Genomic DNA, 24,188 nt, shown 5'->3' with positions numbered 1-24,188 from the left:
AAAGAAAAAAAGTGTAAATGGAATGCAGCGAGACAAACAAAAGCAAGTACACACACACCTACACACACACACACTCACGCAGTTCAGGGGTCAGGCTGCAGGTCAGAGAAGTGGCGTTTGTCAAAAAGAGACAATCATGACCAGTAGCAGGTTTATTTGTTTGGTAGTGCGGCTACATTATGTACAGTACAAATACAGGCAACTTCTCGTGGTGGTCATGTGATCCTGTCCCGTGTGGTCATGGCGAGTCTTGAGGGAGGGGGAGGGGTGAGGGGGGGGTAGTTTCTTTATTCAGCAGCATCCTCCTGATGAAGGCTTGACCGTCGTGCCGGGGGTCAGCTTCATGCTGGGCTTCTCTCCGCCGCCGGCCGTGGCCCCGGGTCCCATCCTCTTCTTGATCTCGGCGGCCATGGTCATGAAGGCCTGCTCGACGTTGGTGGCGTTCTTGGCACTGGTTTCCAAAAACGGGATCGCGAGAGAGTCGGCGAACTCCTGCGCCCAGAGAGACAAGTGGTGTAGAGGTCTGCACAGGTCTTTGTGAAGGTTGAGTGTGTGTGTGTGCGTGTGTGTGTGAGAGAGCTCACCTTCGCCGTCGTGTAGTCCACCACCTTCTTCGTCGTCAGGTCGCACTTGTTCCCCACCAGGAGCTTGTTGACGTTCTCACTGGCGTAGCGGTCGATCTCCTGGAGCCACTGTTTGACGTTGTTGAAGGACTCCTGCGGAGAAACACCGTCAAACCCGCTGCTCTCCGAGCGTCGCACCTGGAATGTCGCTCACCTGGTCCGTGACGTCGTACACCACGATGATGCCGTGAGCTCCTCTGTAGTAACTGGACGTGATGGTGCGGAACCTCTCTTGACCCGCCGTGTCCCACTGCGAGACCACAAGTTGAAGGTCACACGACTAGTTTCACACTTACACAGCAACACCTGACATCTTAAATATGTACATGTTATGGATGATCTAACACGTAAGTGTGGTGGACAGATGGATCAGAATGTCAACTTGAATTTACAGATGCAGTACACGTGCCAGGCCTGTGAGTGGCACTATAGAGCACAAATATATTGTTGTTGTCAACTGTTGGGCAAACATGAAGATTAAGATGATTTATTTTAACTATTAAAATAGGTAAAAGAATGGAAATATACTTTTATCCCCTCTGACTAAATACATATATTTTTAATGAATAATATTTCATTATTAGCTAAATATTTTATTCATAAATGTGGATTCTTTAGATGAAACATTTAGTTAATCAGTAGAAGAATGACTTGCATGTGTTCATTAAATCACTTAAATTGTTAAAAAGGAACAAGAATGTCCTTCATTTCAATTTTATTATCAAACCAATATTTCATAAATGAGTCATTCCAAAAATAAATCTATTAACGAAACTGACAAAGGGCATTTTTTGTTTTACTATCTTTTCGTCGTTATCGTTTTAATCTACTCACATTTAAAGTATGATACGTCCTGCATCTTATTTTGTTTCACGTGTTTTTCTCTATTTTAAAACCACAGTTAATGCAGAATGAAAAATTCTCCACTGCCAATTATCTAATGCAGACTTGTCTTTAAATGTATGCATTTATCAGAGTAGAACTGATCTTCCTGGCACACGTTTTTTTTTAAAAACTTTTTTGGCCCTCACAATAATTGGAGTAAATATTGAGATCATATATATTGTTATATATAAAAGGGTTTTACACATTTTATTGTCCACCCTTGATCTATTGTGACGAAGCGAATCAGCCGTTAAAAAAATAAAGTTACTCTGGAATCTAAATTATAAAAAATGAAGATAACAACATCAGTCACAAACTCTTCTTGACACAACACTATGACTTCATGATTGACAGGTACGACTACTTTGTCCATCAGTGGACAGTGTAAGACTTTAGAGACTCTTGTGTGAACTTGTCGGGTCATACTGACCGTTAATCAAAACACAAGGACAAGTGTTACGATCACTTACGATCTGAAGTTTAATGGTCTTTCCATCCAGCTCTATGGTCCGTATCTTGAAGTCCACACCAATGGTGCTGATGTAACTTTCTGTGTATGTGTCGTCCTGCAGAAACACATGAAAAAACACACGTTAAACATTCTTCGATGACTGAAAGGAGTCGCTCTTAACTCACCGCAAATCTGAGGAGAAGGCAAGACTTTCCGACACCAGAGTCCCCGATCAGGAGCAGCTTGAATAAATAATCACTGCGGGAGAGAAATGTAGACGTCAAGTTCTATGATGACATCACAGGTCAAAGGTCATCTCTAGTACGGTCTTCCTGTTGAAGAAGCGACAGCAACAGTGTAATGACGACTTAGACTGAATCCTCGAGTTACGGCTAAATAGTCCTGATGAGAACATACGAGAATTGTATGTTGGACAATAACTTTCCTGCGAGTTTACTTCCATAATGTTGGTAAAATCCTGGGCAGAAGAGCTTCACTCTGGACGTGAGTCACCATGTTCGATGCATTGTTGGACGCAAAGTGACCGTTTGAGTTGCTTCAGTGAAACTCCATCAACACAGGAGTCTTAACAGTAAAATATCAACGAGTAGCTTTGGTGCTTTACTACACACCCTGAAAACGAAGTAAGTCATAGCCATTTGTAAAGCGCCTTTCTAGACCAGGGTAAGAGCCCGAGCTGGGGTGTAAGTCTGGATCAGATCACTGACCATGAATAGATCTGAAAGTAAGAACCAGAATTTTAAAATGATCCTGAAAGAAACTGGCAGCCAGTGAAGAGTTTTAAGGATCGTGGAAATGTGAGTTCTTCTACTAGAGCGGCTCAGAATTCTTGCTGCAGAGTTTTGTTTGAACTACAGGAAAGACAGCTCCTTTTTGTTTAGTCACCGAAATAAACTGTTGCAATAGTCTAAACGAGAAGACACAAATGCCTGGATTATAAGCTCCAGATCAGGTTGTGACATCATTTCCCTAAGTTAAGAGATTTTCACAAGAACAATGCCTTCCTTCTCCAGATCACCAGCTGACCAGCAACACGAATCAGCAGAAACTGCAGGAATGTGCATCGATACGACTTTGTCACGGTCACGCACTTAAAACATCACAGTCCACCAGTGAGGACTTACACACCTGTGGAGCTCACACAGGTAGTCAGAGTGTGTGTGTGTGTGTGTGTGTGTGCACGACAAATAGATTAAATTAAGATTAACCGAGATCTTCCGTAATAATGAAGTCTCATCATCATCATCATCATCAGATCTAAGGTGTCCCAGTCAATACTTTCTCAATGACTTAAAGGTCCCACAGACAGAACAGGTGTAGGTGACGTGACAGGTGAGTCAGATGACAACCAGCTGACTAAGAACCAGGACTTCAGCTTCGACGTGACGAGTCTTGTAAATGCGCACAGAAGTTTTATTCGTCAACAGTCTTCTGTGTGGATCCTGCTCCAGTGATCCAGTGACACTGGTTTTGAGAGTTGTTGGTCAAGAACTGTGTGGAAGTGGCGAGTCTGTTCCGTGACATGTGACCCACTCGTGACTGAAGTCCCAGCATCCTCTGAACGGACGTCACGAGAGGAAAAACTACACGACAATTACACAAAGCATAGAAACATGTCAAAGTGTCGCCATCAACAAACAAGTGTCATGTTCTGTCCAAACATTCCGAGCTAAACTCTCCAGGTCCAAGTGGAGCCTCCTCGGCCCCGGATGTGGCAGAACCACGAACCGTCACCACCGAGATCGCCCGATGCGACAGTTCGTGGTTCCGGTGTCTTTGCCCGGAGCAGTGTCGTCTCTCGACGCCTCTCTATTGACAGTGTTTTCGGTCGCATCCGCAGCGACGAGTCGAGCAGGTTCGACCGTGAATAAACCAGATGCTAGTTAGCATTAGCTTAGCTACATCGCCTTCACTCGCACTAGCCCGTTGTTTTAAAAACCCATACTTACTACTCGGGATTCATGGTTGTGGTTTCGAAATGCAGTCCTCAGTGAATTGTTTGGTGGTCCCGGGTCTGTCAGCAGGCTCTCCGCGGGGCTCAGGGGTCGCTGTTGCTCGGTGCTCTCGGACCGGCTAGTCGCTGCTACGTAAGAAAATCCAAAATGGCTGCAAGTCCCGAGCAGGAAGCGGCGAACATCAACAAGACGCGTCGTTAACCGAACACGAAAAAAAGCCCAGCGTTACGGGAGAGAAGGCGTGTTGTCCGCGGGGTTCTGACGGTTACTATCGGGCTTAGTGACGCTGGAGCAGCCGCGACCTGTCAGGGCAGCATTACGTCACTTGTGAAACGTGGCAAGGCAAGACTTCGCCGCTGTCACGTGTCAAGCTGACGTCATAGTTCTCCTTCCGGTTGTGTTTTCGCCATAAACGTCAATAAAAGTTTTCTTTTAGCGTTCTGCGTCCGGTACTGTGATTCAGAGTTCATTACCGTATTAATGAAAGATAAAATAAGAAATGACAAGTTCAAGTGTTAGGGCTCTAATCATCAGAGTGATGGAGGTGAAGAAGAGAGTGCAGACACCGTAGAGAAATTTGGAAACAAAGTTTGGAAAGACAGATGTTTGGAGACAAGAAGAAGAACAGTGTTGGACAAAAGATGTTGGAAGACGACTATGGAGGATGATGAAGATTAAGGAGCAACTGTGGTTATAATGATGTAAGTAAGTAAGTAAGTAATTTATATTTGTAAAGCGCTTTTCCAGACCAGGGTCACAAAGCTCTTAAACAATCAAAACAATATTCAATAAAGTATATACTTTAAAGGTCAAGATAAAACTGATAACACAACAGCAGTTCAAGAAAATGAAGGAAAAGCCTGAACAAATAAAAACGTCTTAAGATGTTTCTTAAAGGAGTCAGTAGATCCATCAAGTGCAAAGAGAGAGGAAGATGGTTCCAACGCTTAGGAGCAACAGTCTGGAAGGATTTCTCTCCTCTGGTCCTGAACCGTGTGCGTGGAACCATCAGTTGATTCTGATCCACAGACCTCAGAGCCCGAGCTGGGGTGTAAGTCTGGATCAGATCACTGATGGAAGGTCTGACCATGAATAGATCTGAAACTAAGAACCAGAATTTTAAAGTTGATCCTGAAAGAAACTGGCAGCCAGTGAAGAGTTTTAAGGATCAGAGAAATGTAAGTTCTTCTACTAGAACGGGTCAGAATTCTCGCTGCAGAGTTCTGAATCAACTGCAGGCGAGACAGAACTAGAGAGGTTCGTACAAAAGTAATGAAGACACAACTACTACAAGGATGTCTGTAAACATTTTTATCAGATGTTGGAACACAATAATAAAACACGTAAATACAAAAGGTCCATCAAATCCCTGAAGACATTTTAAATGATTCGTCCTGAGAGTTCCATCATTAATTCATGAAGACACACATCAGCGCAAACACAGAAGTAAAAAAAAAAAGTATTCTCCCAACTGGTGTTTGTTGTTTTCTTGTAAACAGCGGCTTTTAGTGAGTCAGTTTTGTGCGTTATAAGACATTAGGTTGAAGTCCTGGACTGTCAGAGGAGCTGACAATGAGTTTTTCTATGGTATGGAAGTATATTAGTGCCATCAGAATATTTAATGGTTGGATTTAACATTTCAAATGTTGAGACTTAGATTTTTTTTATTTTTCAAGCACTGAACTCTGTTTTGGTATTGGTATGAAATACAATTATTTTATTTAAAATAAAATGTTGGCTTTGTTTTTATTGAATAAATATATTTAAAAAATAGAAGATTTTGAAAATTAATATATTTTTTTTAAACATAAAGTTTGATATTGTAATTCCATAGTTCAAAAGTAAATTTTCTATTTCAGTATTGTTTAATTTGTAGCCTTTAAATTCAAGCTTTCAATATTCTATTGACAACAATATAATTCCATATGTTTCTCAGGTAACTTAGGTCATGAGTGGACTTCAGATTAAAGTCCACTAGAGTCCAGCTGATGTCCTGTTGACAGATGTTCTCCTGTGAACCAGGACCGGTATTGTTGTGCGTGAAGTTCCTCCGTCAGACCGCGACACCTCAAGTATAATTCGCTTGTCAAAGTTTGAACGACTCCCTCCAGTGCGGACGAGAATCAAGAGTTTAATCTGATGGCGATGGATGTTATAGTCGTCAGAACACGTCCATCTCCTTATCCATGGCCTCCACGTCGTTGCCCAGGGTGTAGGTGGACCACTTGTTGAGCCTGCTGTACAGCGGCAGCCCGTTCTTCTCCCTGTACAGGTAGACGCCCGTCACCCTGTTCCAGTCGGTGCTGGTGACGGGCGCCGTGATCTTCTGATCCTCCAGCAGCTGCTGCTCTTCTTGGTCCAGCTCGACGAAGCCGAAGAAGCTCTTGACGTTCTGGGCGGCCAGCATGCGAGCATGCGTGGCTGCTGTGTTGTGGAAGAGAGACTTCTCGCTGGACCGGTACGCGGACCAGTAGCTCTCCTGAAGATACCCAAACGGTGAGCTGCAGCGCTTCAGGCACAGGTGTAGGAAGACCATCACAGCCATGGCTGCCACCAGCAGCCAGCCGAAGAGCTGAAATCAAAGATAGAAATGATTCCAGCAGAATTTAAAGAACGTTCATACTGAGTGACAGTGACTGAATTACATTTTTACATTTTCTGCGAGAATCCTGAATACGACTTGAAGAGATTAATACAAGGCCGAGTGGAGTAATATTCCGGAGCCTCGCAGAGTAATAATACAACGCCTCGTAGATTAATACTGCAAGCCTTGCCGAGTAATAATACAAGGCAGAGTGGAGTAATACTACGGAGCCTTGCCAAGTAATAATACAGGGCCGAGTAGAGTAATACTTTGGAGCTTCGCGGAGTAATAATACAAGGCCGAGTGGAGTAATACTACGGAGCCTCGCCGAGTAATAATACAAGTCCGAGTGGAGTAATACTACGGAGCCTCGCCGAGTAATAATACAAGACCGAGTGGAGTAATACTACGGAGCCTAGCCGCGAATAATACAATGCAGAGTGAAACAATACTTCGGAGCCTGGCCGAGTAATAATACAAGGCAGAGTGGAGTTATACTATGGAGCCTCGCCGAGTAATAATACAGGGCCGAGTGGAGTAATACTTTGGAGCCTCACGGAGTAATAATACAAGGCCGAGTGGAGTAATACTACGGAGCCTCGCCGAGTAATAATACAAGACCGAGTGGAGTAATACTACGGAGCCTAGCCGCGAATAATACAATGCAGAGTGAAACAATACTTCGGAGCCTGGCCGAGTAATAATACAATGCAGAGTGAGGTAATACTCCGGAGCCTCGCTGCAAATAAAAAAAGGCTGAATGGAGTAATCCTCCGAAGCCCTGTGAAGTAATAATACAAAGCAGAGAGGAGTAATACTCCAGAGACCTGAGGAGTAATAATAAAAGGCCGAATGGAGTAATATTTCGGAGCCTTGACGAGTAATAATACAAGGCAGAGTGAAGTAATACTCCGGAGCCTCGCAGAGTAATAATACAAAGACTTGTGGAGTAATATACCAGAGCCTCGCATAGTAATACTATAATAAGACTTGTGTAATACAACTAGTGGCACAAAGTAATACTAATACAACAGAGCCTCCCAGAGTAATACCATGGAGGCGCCTACGCACATTTTGACTGCGTACCACGTAAAATCGGTGCAAGGTCTGTAAGAACAACTAGAATGAATGAACAGAGAATGTTCACTGTGGATCTTTGAGAACATTAAAAGATTTGAAGTTCTCCATGTAGTCTGAAAAATACGGTAGTAGGACTTTTGCCCAAACATGCTCACACTGAGAAGTCTCACCTGAGATTCATACTTCAGACGTCGTTGTAACAACGGCAGGAATTTCTGGAGCTCGTCTCGAACGATCTCTTTGCAGGGGAACTGTGCCATGACCTCTGACCCCTGACCCTCTGGGAATCCCCGGAGCGTCTCGGGATCCGTGAACTCACTGAGGGCGCACATGTAGGCCTGACCCTGCAGCAGGGAGATCACCACCCAGGTCAGCGGAGCCACGACCGCCTGCCCGAAGATCGTGCCCAACACCGCGAACGCCGCCGCCAACGACAGCTTCCTGCAGCTCCTGAGGCGACACTCGGACACCAGGTCCCAGGTGCTCTTGTTCATCATCACGCCCACCAGGAAGAACACCAGCGCCGGCACGCCGATGGCCACCAGGCCGTAGCGGTAGTTCCTCCCCGGCGAGCACGGGCAGTCGAAGGCGAAGACGTTGTAGGCCGTCTGGCTCGCCACCGTGCCCAGAGCGATCAGGCCGTTGAAGATCATGACGTCTTTGCTCTTGAAGAACAGAGACACGAACTTGAAGTTCTCCGTGATCAAGGCGGTGGCGGCCATGTCGAGTCGCGTGTGGATGAAAACACTCCAGAGATCGGCTGCTTCAAGGTCAAACTGCAGAGAGAGACCAGAAGAAGCGTCGTTTAAAACTCACATAGACTTCTGCGCCGAACATAAATACACAAGTTTCATCCTGAGAGCACAAAGAAAACCTTTCATTTTCAAGCAAACACGTTCAAAAACTGGGTCACTGCTCGAAGCAGGGAAATGAGAAGCTTAACTTTTTTTTCTTAGTGTCAATCTTTCCACTCTTCTTCTTCTTCTTCTTCTTCTTCTGATGACTCTCTCACTCACAGCACATCCCATAATGATAAAACAGTCAGTTGTTAAGTCAAACTTACCCAGAGTCCTGCAACAGTCGGCCACCATTTCACTCACAGAGCAACATTTGAGGAGATGTGTGTGTGTGAGCGCGACTGGCACCAGATGACTCACAGGAACAGCCCCTGGTTTCCTCTTCACAGAGGGAACAGCGAGGTAAGTGAAACCATGTGTCGATGAACCCGAGACAAAGGAAACCCTCTTGAGCAGCTGATGAAGGGAAGCAGAAGTCCAGATACTGCAGAACCACGACGTGATTTTAAGAGACGCATTGATCTCAATGGAGTCAGAATAACAGTCATGTTTCTTTATCTGAAAGACTCTTGATGAACCACATACTAGATCTAGATGGTCCTCTGTGGAGAGTTGGACACACCCTCTGTGGAACATGGCAACACACACACATGCACACACACACACACACGCACACACACACACACACACACACACACACACACACACACACACACACACACACACACACACACACACACACACACACACACACACACACACACACACACACACACACACACACACACACACACACACACACACACACACACACACACAAACCTTAACATACACACACACACAGATACACACAAACATTAACATAAACACACACATGCAAGCACACAGGCACATTAACACACAAAAAATACACACTAACACACATATGCAAGCATACAGACACATTAACCCACACACACCACAGATACACACAAACACATACACACACACATGCAAGCACACTGACACACAAACACACACACACTAACATACAGACACACATGCAAGCACACATACACACTAACACACACACACATTCACACAAACCCACGTGCAAGCCCACACAAACACACAGTTAAGAACACATACACATTAACACACACTAGCATACACACACACACACATGCAAGCACACACACACACAGATACACACAAACCTTAACATACACACACACACAGATACACACAAACATTAACATAAACACACACATGCAAGCACACAGGCACATTAACACAAAAAAAATACACACTAACACACATATGCAAGCATACAGACACATTAACCCACACACACCACAGATACACACAAACACATACACACATGCAAGCACACTGACACACAAACACACACACACTAACATACAGACACACATGCAAGCACACATTCACACAGACCCACGTGCAAGCCCACACAAACACACAGTTAAGAACACATACACATTAACACACACTAGCATACACACACACACACATGCAAGCACAGACACACACTCACACACACACACACACATGCAAGCACACACACACACAGATACACACAAACCTTAACATACACACACACAGATACACACAAACATTAACATAAACACACACATGCAAGCACACAGGCACATTAACACACAAAAAAATACACACTAACACACGTATGCAAGCATACAGACACATTAACCCACACACACCACAGATACACACAAACACATACACACATGCAAGCACACTGACACACAAACACACACACACTAACATACAGACACACATGCAAGCACACATACACACTAACACACACACACATTCACACAAACCCACGTGCAAGCCCACACAAACACACAGTTAAGAACACATACACATTAACACACACTAGCATACACACACACACACATGCAAGCACACACACACACAGATACACACAAACCTTAACATACACACACACACAGATACACACAAACATTAACATAAACACACACATGCAAGCACACAGGCACATTAACACACAAAAAAATTCACACTAACACACATATGCAAGCATACAGACACATTAACCCACACACACCACAGATACACACAAACACATACACACATGCAAGCACACTGACACACAAACACACACACACTAACATACAGACACACATGCAAGCACACATACACACTAACACACACACACATTCACACAAACCCACGTGCAAGCCCACACAAACACACAGTTAAGAACACATACACATTAACACACACTAGCATACACACACACACACACATGCAAGCACAGACACACACTCACACACACACATACTATCACACACATGCACACAGACAAATACACACTCATGTATGCACATATACACAGACCCACACAATAACACACATACATGCAAGCACACACACACGTTCATCTACACATACGTACAAATGCACACGCACACACACACCAACATGCACTCATCCTTCAAAAGGTGGCACCTTTGTCTAGTGTGAGTTCAGTGGAGCCATTGTTTGTTTGCATCTTTCCATTCGTCGCACACCTGCATGCAAAACCTAAACCAACATTTACACACACTGGTCTTTTTATTAGATACACTAATGACGCAACAATCCACACAGACACGCATGAATCATCTAACAAGTGTTCTTCTGACATGTTCTTGTCCCGCTCAGATGTTCTACACATCAGAACATATGACCTTCCCGCGCCCGTCCTCCCAGGTGTAACACACTCGGGGTCTGTAGCTGATCTTGGTGACGTCCAGCTCCGGCTTGCTGTGGAACCACTTGTCCAGCAGCTGATCCACCTGCTCCTGCCTGGTGATCCCGTGAAGTCTCTCCTTCTCTTCCTCCTCCGGCTCCTGAGAGGGGAGAGGAAGCCTCAGGCTGACGTCCTCCCGCATCTCCTCGAAGAACTGGACCACACACTTCTGAGCGAACTCGCGAGCGTGCAGGACACACGTCTCGTCGAAGAGCTTCTGCTCCACGTCCAGGTAGTTGCTCCAGTAGCGCGTCTGCATGACCATGGCGTGGTCGTCGAAGCAGGGTTTGATCAGGCGCCCCATGGCGCCCAGCACGATGAGGAACAGCAGGATGGACCAGCCGATGGCCTGGACCGGATGAGACGCCGAGTCAGCAGGAGGAAGGATGAAGGTCACGCAGAGAAGGTCTCACCTGAGAGTAGCACCGGACGTACCGCGACACTGCTTTGCGGAAGGAGCTGTTCCTGAAGATGACGTCCTCCTTACAAGGCACCTTGGCCATGATCCGGACCACGTCTAGGTGCGTGTTGTTCGGCAGACCTGAGACCAGAGACCGTGAAACGCATAAATGCACTTCCTGTACGGAAGTATTTCAGAACCATCTGAACATCGGTTGAATTTCAAATGTTGAGACAGAAACGTAAATGTGTTGTATTGTAGTCGTGTGTATTGGCAATAATCTGGCGATAAGATACGTATCACAATACAGGCAGAACTAAACGGTATATTTCGATATATAGTGATACTGTAGTTACACGAATATATGTGTTGTATTGTCCAGTACTTGACTCTGGTGTTGTGATAGTGTAGTAACAAGTATATATGTGTAGTATTGTCCAGTACTTGAATCTGGTGTTGTGATAGTGTAGTAACAAGTATATATGTGTAGTATTGTCCAGTACTTGACTCTGGTGTTGTGATAGTGTAGTAACAAGTATATATGTGTAGTATTGTCGAGTACTTGACTCTGGTGTTGTGATAGTGTTGTAACAAGTATATATGTGTGTAGTATTGTCCAGTACTTGACTCGTGTGTTGTGATAGTGTAGTAACAAGTATATATGTGTAGTATTGTCCAGTACTTGACTCTGGTGTTGTGATAGTGTAGTAACAAGTATATATGTGTAGTATTGTCCAGTACTTGACTCTGGTGTTGTTATAGTGTAGTAACAAGTATATATTTGTAGTATTGTCCAGTACTTGACTTTGCCGTTGTAGTATTTACAGACCACATGACATTGACGAAGTCGTAACTGCTTTCATTTGTTTTTTAAACCAAAATATGTCCAAATATCAGCTTTAAAAAGAAGCTGGAGTCACTGTATCCTCTTGTCCTCAGTCATCTCATTTCATTTTTGCTTTAGCTGCGGAGGACAGAGTAATTGCCGCCATCTAGCGGCTGGAAGGTAAATTGCAACAGAAAAATAAACAAACTGCATGAATATTTGCATGCTTATTGTAAAAAATAGAATCAATTTTATATTATTAAACTATAAAACAAAACTATGGTAACACATGAAATATAATTTGAAAGTCAAAATTGAAAATACATTAAAAAAACATATTATTAAAAAACAACACAGTGCTTTTGAATATTGATACAGTATTGTGGAAAAGAATATAGTTAATAAAGATATCAATATTTTCTATTGTAATGTCCTCAGTCAAGTTGACAGAGTTAAAGTATTTGTTTTTTGTTTAATTTCAACAACTAACAGTGTTTCGTTCCTGGAGTTCAAATCGAAACACACAATCTTGATCCGGAAACTCAACTTTAACCTCAATGTTATTGCTCGACGATCCGTTACCATAACAACACAACCACATCTGAAAAGAGTATACTGTATGTCATATTATATCCACTTGACTGCGCTGCTTCCAGTGTCAAATAAAAGAGTTTCAATCCTTTCATGTTTCAACTAAATAAAATGGCTAAATAATTAAAATTACAAAAATAAATTCTGATCCACTGAAATCTATCATAATGTAATGAAATTTAAATAAATAATTTGTTTTACTTTTTCAATTTTTAATAAATTGTTGGTTTCATTTGCGCTTTTGTTGGTTTCTTATGTAAAATGGTGATAATACAATAATTTATTATTACGTCAAATATTCTTTGATGGACTTTCTTTTTTTTTTTTACTAATCTCTTAAAATCAGCTTCTTAAAAAATATATTTAAGGCAGATATATCCGTGATCTTTGTTTCCTATTCTTAACGGTAAACGTGAGCTTATTGATTTAAAAACCATGTAAAAATGTTGGCCACCAGAAAATAACAAGAGAACTTTCAGCCAATCATGTGACAGGAGACGATCAGTCACGTGACAAAACAACACATTAAATATTTCAATATAGAAATTATTGAATTCAATTTCAATTAAAACAATTAAATTCTTGAATATTTCTATTAAAAAAGGATATACTTTCTGATCGTACCAGAGAAGAGTGAGGGGTCCACGCTGACACTGAAGGCACAGATGAAGATCTTTCCGTCCAGCAGGGTCACCAGGATCCAGACCATGGGGGCCAGCAGGGCGCGCTGCAGCATCGCCGAGAACAAGTACCTGACAAGAGGGAGAACTTTTGATCCAGATTCGTTTCTTTATTATTCAATCAAAAAAAGTTGCTTTAGTAAAAAATAAAAGAGGCTTCAAATAAAAACCTTTTGAATGGAAAATAAAACTAAGTAATTTAACGCAATATTTTGACTGGTCCTTCCTGTTAATAATAAAAAAAACAACTCACTTCACCACTGCTGGGTTTTTGGAGCGTTTCCCCTCCGGCCTCATCCACTCGTCCATCATGACCCCCGTGTGCCGGTTGACCAGGACCCCCAGGAAGAAGAAGATGAAGGGCGGGACCACCATGACGCCCAGAGAGTAGAGCTTGTTGTACTGCGGCAGACACGGGCAGTTGAAGTCGAAGCTGGTGTAGAGCTTCACGCTGACCAAGGCCAGCACGATGCAGATCCCGTTGGAGATGGACTCGGAGTTGGACTGGAAGTACTGCAGCACCAGCTTCAGACGCTCCATGTTCCTGGTGTGGTGCAGGTCCAGGGAGGACCGCACCTGCTCAGGTGAGCACTGACCACACCCTGACCATTTACATAAAGATGGACGCCAAGTGTGTCGCTGTAGATTTAGAGCTAATATTGCCTTCTATTGTTCAACACTGTTTTAATAGTCTTAATAAATATAAAATCCATTTCAGACTCAACTTTCTGACATTCAATCCAAGTCGAGGTTGTCAGGAAAAGTGAAATAAATTAGGATACATTAGGAATAGAAAACCATCGGGTAATAAAAGATATTTATTGACATAAAAGAACTTTATAAAACAGACAGACTTGTAAACTGCAGGAGCAGCAGAGCTTCACGACTAAACAGCAGGGTTTTGTACAAACAGCAGTTCCAGTAGTTCCCAGCAGGGGGCGATGTCTTCAGCTCAGCGCGATCTCTGAGGACTCGATGGCTTCCACGACCCTGAAGACCCCGACCTTCTCCCTCCTGCTCCTCCCTCGCTCTTTATCTGGACAGCAGGACATATTGTCAGCGGACATCAGAGTCAGAGCTGTGGTTCTACATGAGTTCCAACGGAATATTTACCATATTAAATGTTAAAACATTGATTTTATTGTTTGTTATTATTTGAATGTTGTTTATTAAGCATTTAATATATACATTTTTAATACTTGAATTAAATAATGATAAATAAAGATTTTATATTGAAAGATTTATTGCGTTTCAATGAAATATCTGATTTTAAATGGTTATTTCTGTAATAATCCAATTGATATTCTTATTCTAAATTGATTGAAGCCACTTCCTACTAGATAGTTTTATAGGTTGGTGTGAATTAAAAAATAGCATCAAATGGCTGAATGCACAGTTGGATTAGTCTGGTACTATTATACCAATATTTTTATATTGAATTAAAAGGATACAGGTTTAAAAATATTTAATTTTAATAAACATATTTGTTAATTATTGGAATTAGAATATAAAACTGTATGTAAGAACATATTTCCATTCAATTATTTCAATAAAAAAAGAATTATATGATTTAAAAATAACATTTCAAGTTAAAACATTTGAAAAGTTAAACTCAATATTCAGGCGACACTGACATACTTTCATATAAAACTGATTCATCATCCTGAAGCTTCTTACCCATCAAGTCGCTGCGGTCCAGTAGAACCTCCAGGTCCTTGTCGCTGATGACTTTCCCCCTGGAGGCCTTCACCTCTCTGACAGGAACACAAACCGTCACACGTGAGCTCCGGTCACATCTGACCCGCCGTGGGTGACCTCTCACCTCTCAGAGCCGCGGGCCTTCAGCAGCTCCATCAGCTCGTCCAGGTCGATGCAGCTCTTGCCCTGGTTCAGTTCTGCTCGGCATCCTTTGAACTTGTCTGTGGCGAGACACGAGGGACGTTAGCCATTAGCACCTTCAGGAGGAACCAGGAGGTCACGCTCACTCTTGTGGATGACCATCTGCTCCAGCTTCCTCTTGGCAGACGCTCGCTCCAGAATCTTCTGGTCCACGGTGTTGGCGGTGACCAGGCGGTACACCACCACGGGTTTGGTCTGGCCGATGCGGTGACAGCGGTCCTGAGCCTGCAGGTCCGCCTGAGGGTTCTGAGAGGACGCCGAAGACTCAGTCAAGTCGCCTTCGTCGCCGCCGTCTCCTCCGTCAACTCACCCAGTCGCTGTCGAAGATGATGACGGTGTCGGCGGCCGTCAGGTTGATCCCCAGACCGCCCGCCCGGGTGCTGAGCAGGAAGAGGAACACCTCGGGGTCGCTGGAGAACTTGGTCATCTGCGGAGAAGGTACCAGGTGAGTCTCTCTTCTCCAGGACCTCATCGCTCTTCAGCCACTCACGTTCTCCTCTCGGTCAGCGTACGACATGCTGCCGTCCAGCCGGCTGTGCTCGTACCCTCGCAGGTAGCAGTAGTCCATCAAGATGTCCAGGATGGAGGTCATCTGGCTGAAGATGAGAACCTGGACGGACAGAAGCTCATATAATTAATGTTTAAAAATGTATCTGTGCCATCGGAATATTGAGGGTTGAATTAGACGTTTGGATCATGTTGAATATATTTCATGTTATTATTGAAACATTAACAACAATAATAGTTTTTATTATTTACTTAATAATTATATTACTATTATTATAATCATATTACTATTGTTATAATTACTTTACTAATATTATTAAATAAACATATTAATTTGAATAATTGTAAATAGTTGTGTGTAATGACTAATTAAAATAATGTAATATATTATATATATTTATACACACACACATTTTATATTGTTATTCCAATGATCAAAAATACACATTTTAAATTCAATATTTGTTATTCTTATCCATTTAGATTCAATATAATAAATAATTATAAATCGAGTTATAATACAATAAAGTTCTACCTTACCTTATAAAGATGCTGGCATAATAAAGCCAGAGAATATTCAAATATATTGAATCTATAATATTTACTTTTTAATTATTATGTGAATAAAAATTATGTAACCATTCAATATAGAAATGATTGAATTTAATGATTCAAAGAAACAAAAGGGTTTAAACGCGTGTGTGTGTGTGTGTGTGCGTGTGTGCGGCTCCCCTCACCTTGTGGCCTCTCCTCTTGAGCTCGGGCAGCAGTCGGTCCAGGATGAGAAGCTTCCCTGAGCTCTGGACCAGCTGCTCGTCGATCTGTGGAGACGACAGTGAGTCACGGGTCGAGCTCAGAACCTTCATCGTTCCTCGGCAACATTACCTTGAACTCCAGAGTGGTGGGGTCCAGCGGGTACTCCAGCAGGTACGGGTGGTTGCAGCACCTCTTCAGCATCATGAGGATGTTCTTCTGCTTCAGGGTCACTTGAGTGAGGGGAGGAACATCTGCGTCGGACACGGAGGCAGGACTGCAGGCGGACGAGCAGCGAGTCAGTTCACACGAGTCGTGTTAAAGCATGTGAGGCGAGACCGACCTCTTCTCCTGCTCCTTCATGACCCGCTCGAGGTACTTCTCCAGGTCGTCGGGTGATTCCACGTAGTCTTCGGAGTAATCCACGTGACGCTGCTTACGGCGTTTAGGTCTCCCGCTCGGGGTCAACTGAGCCGGGGCGTCCTCCTGTACGAGCATCGTTGGATTGAGACGTTTTACAGTTTCAATGTTGCAAACACCAAGAATAGCTTTACAAGACCTTATTTTAATATATTAAAAAAATATATATATATATATATATATATATATATATATATTCATGGTTTGAGCTTCTTATTCCAATAATGTTTTAATAATATTTTTAATTTAAGTATAAAACTGTGGCAGGAATATACCAATATTTTTAAATTGAATTTAAAAGGCCACAAAGTTTTTTTTTTTTTAATTATTTGAATTAAAATATCACACTTTATTTAAAAAAGTTAATTTTATTCATCATTAATTTTGAAAATATTATAATTTTAATTTTATTTAAAATCAACTGTTCCAATATACAAATTATTGATCAATAACAAAGATTTTACTTTTCCATTTAGAAATTATTGGATTCAATTACTCAATGCTTAAACCAACATTTAAATAATAATAGTAAAAAAAAAAAAGGTTTTAACATTTAAAATGTTAAATTTAATCATTCACTATTCTGACGGCTCTTATTTACTTCCTGAATTACAAGTGCTGAAGTACTTAATGTTTGGTTACCTTGACAACATGCTACTATGCTAGCAAGGCTAACTGCTAGCAAGGCTAGCTGTTGTCAAGGCTAACTGTACATTGTCCTTTTAAATAAATAAACTAAACTGAAACTAAACTGTCAAGGCTAACCGTTAGCAAGAGCACTTTGAGGATTGAGTGGAAACAGCAACAGTTAGATGTGAGGCAACAAAAGTCATCAAACAAGGCGAACAAAAGCGACTCAAACTAAGAGGGCGGCAGGGAAGCTCTACCTTCTCTTTTCCCAGCAGCCTGGCGATGGTTTTGTTCACCACGGCCGTGTACAGAACCTCCTGTTTGGCCGTCAGGGGCGCGTACACGATGATCTCCTTCTTGGGAGGAACCTCCAGCGTCACGTCCGCCTTCAGACGCCTCAGCAGGAACGGAGTCAGGATCTGGACGAGGAGCAGTCGCCGAGTTAAACACTTTCGACATGATAACATGAGAAAAAGCCTAGGTAGAGATCTTGCAGAAGGTACCAAAACAAACTTTTTTATTTACATTTTTTTTAAAGCATGCATAGAAAATATGTAAAATTTGATAAATAATTTAGTTTAAAATGTCCTTTTTTATACACTACGTATTGTTGAAACCAACATAAAAATGATGATAAAATGATTACAATATATATTATTATTATTATTATTTTACAAAAGTGCTTCTCATAAGAACAGAATTAACAAACATATGGTTTTAAATTAGTCTGAGGTAAAAACATTGTTATGGTAAATAAATGTTATCATGATAAATAGCATAAAGGCAAACAAATAACGCAAACAATATTTGGAGTTATATTTCAATTTAGTAGAAGTAAATGGGTCAGAATGGCTCTTTGAGTGGAAAAGGTTTAAGACTAGACCACGATCTAGATTGATTTTGTAGACGGGAGGCAACAGTCAACAGCTCCACCTGGTGGAAGCCACAAGGACTACAGCTGAGCTCTGACCTGGTGCAACATGCTGAGGATGTTCTGCTCTCGTTCTGTTGCCACGACACTCTCGGCTTCCCCCAGTGTGTCGATGTCGAACCACGACTCGAAGCTGCGGAAGAAAATCAAGTTTAGTGTCGAGGGTTCCTAAGGGTTTCATGAGTGTGTGTGTGTGGGGGGGGGGGGGGCGGGGTCACCTCTTGAGGTCGTCAAAGACTTCCGGCAGCAGGAAGTTGAGGAGGGACCAGAGCTCGGCCAGGTTGTTCTGCAGAGGCGTTCCCGTCAGCAGCAGCTTGTTGTCGGTGGGCATCATCTTCAGCTCGCGCACCAGTCTGCAGTTGAGGTTCTTGATCCTGTGACCTTCATCCACGATCAGGTACTTCCACTGGTAGCGCTGCAGGGGCGGGCGAGAGGTGAGCCGGAGCTCAGCGACGGGGGGGGCGTCCACGGGACATACCTGGAGGATCTTCCTGTCGATCATGGCGATCTCGAAGGACGTGACCACGACGGGGAGCATGGAGAGCGACCCCTGAGGTCCTCGCATTTGTCGCAGGAGCTTGGACCGGCCCGGTTGGGGACCGTGGTACAGCAGCACAGAAACCTGAAGGGTTGTAGTTTGGAGAGTGTTAATGAGAAGAGGTGTAAGAAAACACTTTAATATCTCTTTTCACTGAACCATATTCAACAGCAATATACATTCTCTTTTTTTATATCGATTTTTATCATTTACAATTAACCAATATTCCCGGTTTGTGTTGCAATTAAACTTCCATCCACTAGATTACAGATGCCGGCTATGACTGAGGATGAGAGGATACAGTGAGTCCAGCATCTTTTAAGGCTGATGTTTGGACATATTTTGGTTTGAAAACAAATGAAAGCAATTACAACTGAGGACGAGAGGATACAGTGAGTCCAGCAGCTTTTAAAGCTGATGTTTGGACATATTTTGGTTTGAAAACCAATGAAAGCAATTACAACTGAGGACGAGAGGATACAGTGAGTCCAGCAGCTTTTAAAGCTGATGTTTGGACATATTTTGGTTTGAAAACCAATGAAAGCAGTTACGACTGGGGACGAGAGGATACAGTGAGTCCGGCATCTTTTAAAGCTGATGTTTGGACATATTTTGGTTTGAAAACAAATGAAAGCAGTTACGACTGGGGACGAGAGGATACAGTGAGTCCGGCATCTTTTAAAGCTGATGTTTGGACATATTTTGGTTTGAAAACAAATGAAAGCAGTTACGACTGGGGACGAGAGGATACAGTGAGTCCAGCAGCTTTTAAAGCTGATGTTTGGACATATTTTGGTTTGAAAACCAATGAAAGCAATTACAACTGAGGACGAGAGGATACAGTGAGTCCAGCAGCTTTTAAAGCTGATGTTTGGACATATTTTGGTTTGAAAACAAATGAAAGCAGTTACGACTGGGGACGAGAGGATACAGTGAGTCCGGCATCTTTTAAAGCTGATGTTTGGACATATTTTGGTTTGAAAACAAATGAAAGCAGTTACGACTGGGGACGAGAGGATACAGTGAGTCCGGCATCTTTTAAAGCTGATGTTTGGACATATTTTGGTTTGAAAACAAATGAAAGCAGTTACGACTGGGGACGAGAGGATACAGTGAGTCCAGCATCTTTTAAAGCTGATGTTTGGACATATTTTGGTTTGAAAACAAATGAAAGCAGTTACGACTGGGGACGAGAGGATACAGTGAGTCCAGCAGCTTTTAAAGCTGATGTTTGGACATATTTTGGTTTGAAAACAAATGAAAGCAGTTACGACTGGGGACGAGAGGATACAGTGAGTCCAGCATCTTTTAAAGCTGATGTTTGGACATATTTTGGTTTGAAAAAAAATGAAAGCAGTTACGACTGGGGACGAGAGGATACAGTGAGTCCAGCATATTTTAAAGCTGATGTTTGGACATATTTTGGTTTGAAAACAAATGAAAGCAATTACAACTGAGGACGAGAGGATACAGTGAGTCCAGCATCTTTTAAAGCTGATGTTTGGACATATTTTGGTTTGAAAACAAATGAAAGCAGTTACGACTGGGGACGAGAGGATACAGTGACTCCAGCAGCTTTTAAAGCTGATGTTTGGACATATTTTGGTTTGAAAACAAATTAAAGCAATTACAACTGAGGACGAGAGGATACAGTGACTCCAGCAGCTTTTAAAGCTGATGTTTGGACATATTTTGGTTTGAAAACAAATGAAAACAGTTACGTCTTCGTCAAGAGTCATGTGGTCTGTAAATACTACAACACCAGAGTCAAGTACTCAACAATACTACACATATATCCTTGTTACTACGGTATCAGGATATATTGTATTGATGCACCTGTACTATGGTACGTATCGTTTTAACAGATTCTTGACAATACACAGCCCTAAAATAAGAATACGAGTCCAATAGTGATTTTATTTTAGTTAGAAGACTCACTTAAAACCATAACGAAAAAAAAATAGTTTCAGTCTGTAGTCTGACTTTAGTTCCTGGAAATGTACTCGTTAACTGGGAGAAAATTCATTATAAGTCCGGGAGTGAACGTTTATTGTTGTACATAAGTCAAATAGTATCAACTTATTTTGGTAATTTGTCTCTTTCAAGAGTAATTTACATGTAATAAAGCAGTTTAATGTTAACTGTCCAGTCAGAAAAACTTTTAAATAACTTTAACTTTAAATTGCATCTTTGGAAAAGGCACAAAAACACTTTCTTTGCCGTTCACAGACTTAATAATGATAAACCTGGTTAAAACCCGGGTTCAGAAGCCTCACATCAACTGGTCTCACCTCAGGTGTGAAGCGCTTGAACTCGTTGATCCAGTTGGGCAGAGTGGACAGAGGGGCGACCACCAGAAACGGACCCATGACCTTCTTCTCGATCATCATGGCGATGTGAGCGATGCACTGGATGGTCTTCCCCAGACCCATCTCGTCCGCCAGGATCCCGTTGATGCCGTTCTCCCACAGCATCTGTCAACACCCGTCACAAGGTCAGGTTTGTAGTTAAACGCTTCATGAATGTGTGAGATGAAACCCACCCTGAGCCACTCGATGCCCTCTATCTGGTACCACCTCATGACCCCTCCGGTGAAGAGCTGCGGCTGCTGCGCCGGTACCGGCTGACCGTCCACTTTGCGCTCGGGGTCCAGGAGCTGCTTGGCAGCGTCTCGCACCGTCTCAGACAGGCGGTTCTTGATGTCTTCGTTGGAGTCGCTCATCTTCTCGATGTCGTTGGCGTCAAGTTTCTTCTTGCTCTGCGCTGCCCCCTACAGGACGGAACGACATTTTAACTCACATTTGAGATCAATATTACTGTTGATGGAACAAAGAATAAAAATTCGATAAAATTATAATTTCTAAATTAAAAAATGGGTTTAAAACTTCAATTGTATGTTGGTATTTTAATGTTATTTTTGCACATCTGAAGTTATCATTTATTCTTTGCAGTACTGATGTAAAGATGTCTCTTTATTTCTCTTTGTTCTTATTTTATTTTGATTATTTTTTATAAAATATTGCTGTATTTGCTGTGGATAATTGGAAAAAAAAACCAAAACAATTTCCCGAAGGAGACCTCCTGAGGGATCAATAAAGTAAATAATTAATAATTATTATTATATAATTATTTATATTCTGAAAGGGAGGAACAATAACAAGAGCCTGGTCAGTACCTCATCTTCCACTTTGGCCTTCTTAGCCTGAGAGATGATTTCCTGCAGAGAAAAGAACATTTTTGGATGAGAAAACATTTGATTGTGAAGCGATGAGTTCTGAAAAAAAATCACCTCTTTAGACATGACGTCTGATATTTTGAAGTCGTCGTCTTCCCGTCTACGTTTCTTTTTGTCTATTTTGAATAAAAAGAAGAGAAAAAGTGTTCAACCCTCAGGTACTGCAAGTCTAACGGAAAGATCCACTCACCTTTGTCGGCCGCTTTACTGGTGTTCTGTGGAGAGAAATCCACACGAGGTGAGTGACTGAGTGAGTGAGCGAGCGAGTGAGTGAGCGAGCGAGGTAGTTCTTACCGTCTTCGGGCTCTTCTCTGCTTTTTCCTTTTTGATTTTCTCCTGAAACATTAAAACTGTGTTAAAGGACACGAGGGTTCGGTCATGTCGATGTGATCCGCACCTCCATCTGCTGCTGCTCCATCTTGGTCAGGAGGAACTTGGAGTAGATGTTGCTCTTCTGGAGAAGATGCTGCAGTCGTTTGAAGCGCATGTCGTGAGAATCTCTGTCCCGCGACTCACGGGCCTGTGGGTCATCAAAGGTCAAGAGAACCATTGACATCATCATCATCATCATCATCTCCAGGACTCGACCTGCTCACTTACGTTGGCCATCATCTGCTTCTCTTTTTTTTCACCCTCCTCCATCAGGTGGCGCTCCTCCTCCTCCATTTCCTTGGTGATGACCACTTCTGACGTCACATCTTCAGACTTCACGCTGACACCTGAACATATTTTCTAGTTAGAAGTTCCATCTTCATTCACAATCAACTCTACTTTGAGTGTCATGTAGGTTTATTGTTGCACGTTTCTTAAACTCTTTTATCAAGTATTGTTCAAATATTAAAGGGACCTTCAGCAGATGTTGTCTCCATAGCAGTGCCCAGCGGCTCCTGGGACTCATTGGGTTTGGGACAAAGAGGGGACACACTTCTGCTCTCGACCTTCATGCTGTCAAGACAAACAATATTAAGAGTCATCCACTAAAATTTGTCAACAACACGTGAGCATGTTCATGTCTTGAGGGAGGGTTTATTCTGATCACCTGCAGCAGATTCGTCACACTTTACCCAGAGTTAACTATTTATTTACCCATAAAATTCTGCATTATTAATTGTCGTACACATCAATAACACAAAGGTTCTATAGTAAAACACTGTCTTCATATTTTTCTACACTGCACGGACACTTTAAGTCAAGCTCACCTGCTCATCTTCACAGTTGAACAACGAGGTTTAAAAGTCACTCAAAGTGCCGCAACTTTGTTTCCCAAACAAGTAGATCTCAGGCAGAGATTAAAGCGAAAAATAAAACTCTTATACAAGTAACATACAAGTAACATACAATAAACACGATGCACACTCTCGCAGTATTTCTTCAAAGTAGACAAACCCCAGTATAATGTCCTGCAGGGTTTTGTCAAAATTTCAAAATGTATGTTTGAACAATACACTTCCGTTATGTTTACTTTCACAATAAAATCATTAAACGAATTCCATACCAATGGTATGCATGGAGTGCGGTGGGTGTATTTTATTTTGTAAGATATTTTAGTGGTATCCGGTTACCCAAAGAGTGAACTTGTTGCACAAAACACGACTGGGCGGGGCTA

The 24,188-nt window shown here is 42.4% G+C and overlaps 4 protein-coding genes across 4 annotated transcripts; all 4 read right to left on the bottom strand.

Moving 5' to 3' along the window:
* Positions 1-137: 137 nt before the first annotated feature.
* On the bottom strand, positions 138-4,269 carry LOC148069087 (ras-related protein ORAB-1-like). Its single transcript, XM_087803376.1, has 6 exons — positions 3,930-4,269; positions 2,145-2,217; positions 1,979-2,074; positions 778-873; positions 585-716; positions 138-492 (listed from the first exon to the last, which is right to left on the bottom strand). The coding sequence occupies exons 1-6, from the start codon at positions 3,941-3,943 to the stop codon at positions 292-294; spliced, it is 612 nt and encodes a 203-aa protein (XP_087659502.1). The 5' UTR covers positions 3,944-4,269; the 3' UTR covers positions 138-291.
* A 1,014-nt stretch (positions 4,270-5,283) lies between these two features.
* LOC148069086 (calcium homeostasis modulator protein 2-like) lies at positions 5,284-8,737 on the bottom strand. The gene is made up of 3 exons (XM_087802731.1): positions 8,663-8,737; positions 7,770-8,375; positions 5,284-6,507 (listed from the first exon to the last, which is right to left on the bottom strand). The coding sequence occupies exons 2-3, from the start codon at positions 8,319-8,321 to the stop codon at positions 6,097-6,099; spliced, it is 963 nt and encodes a 320-aa protein (XP_087658857.1). The 5' UTR covers positions 8,322-8,375; positions 8,663-8,737; the 3' UTR covers positions 5,284-6,096.
* Positions 8,738-11,089: 2,352 nt separating this feature from the next.
* calhm3 (calcium homeostasis modulator 3) lies at positions 11,090-14,209 on the bottom strand. Its single transcript, XM_087802865.1, has 4 exons — positions 13,923-14,209; positions 13,614-13,741; positions 11,586-11,713; positions 11,090-11,521 (listed from the first exon to the last, which is right to left on the bottom strand). The coding sequence occupies exons 1-4, from the start codon at positions 14,207-14,209 to the stop codon at positions 11,090-11,092; spliced, it is 975 nt and encodes a 324-aa protein (XP_087658991.1).
* Positions 14,210-14,472: 263 nt separating this feature from the next.
* Positions 14,473-23,937, bottom strand: hells (helicase, lymphoid specific). Its single transcript, XM_087802048.1, has 23 exons — positions 23,782-23,937; positions 23,430-23,527; positions 23,183-23,301; positions 22,980-23,102; positions 22,877-22,918; positions 22,773-22,797; positions 22,637-22,698; positions 22,523-22,564; positions 21,890-22,117; positions 21,639-21,821; positions 19,288-19,431; positions 19,028-19,224; positions 18,849-18,942; positions 18,136-18,297; positions 17,172-17,314; positions 16,961-17,105; positions 16,813-16,896; positions 16,059-16,178; positions 15,879-15,995; positions 15,655-15,814; positions 15,492-15,588; positions 15,347-15,423; positions 14,473-14,705 (listed from the first exon to the last, which is right to left on the bottom strand). Exons 1-23 carry the CDS (start codon positions 23,787-23,789, stop codon positions 14,617-14,619), a joined length of 2,559 nt encoding a protein of 852 aa, XP_087658174.1. The 5' UTR covers positions 23,790-23,937; the 3' UTR covers positions 14,473-14,616.
* Between the last annotated feature and the right edge of the window lie 251 nt (positions 23,938-24,188).

Source organism: Callionymus lyra, chromosome 11, assembly GCF_982586985.1.
Source record: "Callionymus lyra chromosome 11, fCalLyr1.hap1.1, whole genome shotgun sequence".
In the NCBI taxonomy this organism is placed as follows: domain Eukaryota; kingdom Metazoa; phylum Chordata; class Actinopteri; order Syngnathiformes; family Callionymidae; genus Callionymus; species Callionymus lyra.
Note: the sequence above shows the minus strand (reverse complement) of the source record. Positions and strands in the feature narration are given on the sequence as shown.

Coding starts and splice junctions, on each gene's coding strand:
- LOC148069087 (XM_087803376.1), bottom strand. Junction 2,075..2,144: donor GCCTTCTCCTCAGATTTGCG/GTGAGTTAAGAG, acceptor GTGTTTCTGCAG/GACGACACATACACAGAAAG. Junction 493..584: donor TGGACTACACGACGGCGAAG/GTGAGCTCTCTC, acceptor CTCTGGGCGCAG/GAGTTCGCCGACTCTCTCGC.
- LOC148069086 (XM_087802731.1), bottom strand. CDS start 8,321: ATGGCCGCCACCGCCTTGATCACGGAGAACTTCAAGTTCGTGTCTCTG. Junction 6,508..7,769: donor GTCTGAAGTATGAATCTCAG/GTGAGACTTCTC, acceptor CTTTGATTTCAG/CTCTTCGGCTGGCTGCTGGT.
- calhm3 (XM_087802865.1), bottom strand. CDS start 14,209: ATGGAGCGTCTGAAGCTGGTGCTGCAGTACTTCCAGTCCAACTCCGAG. Junction 11,714..13,613: donor GGACCCCTCACTCTTCTCTG/GTACGATCAGAA, acceptor CTCTGGTCTCAG/GTCTGCCGAACAACACGCAC. Junction 11,522..11,585: donor ACGTCCGGTGCTACTCTCAG/GTGAGACCTTCT, acceptor CATCCGGTCCAG/GCCATCGGCTGGTCCATCCT.
- hells (XM_087802048.1), bottom strand. Junction 22,919..22,979: donor TGGAGCAGCAGCAGATGGAG/GTGCGGATCACA, acceptor TTAATGTTTCAG/GAGAAAATCAAAAAGGAAAA. Junction 15,589..15,654: donor GCAGATGGTCATCCACAAGA/GTGAGCGTGACC, acceptor GTCTCGCCACAG/ACAAGTTCAAAGGATGCCGA.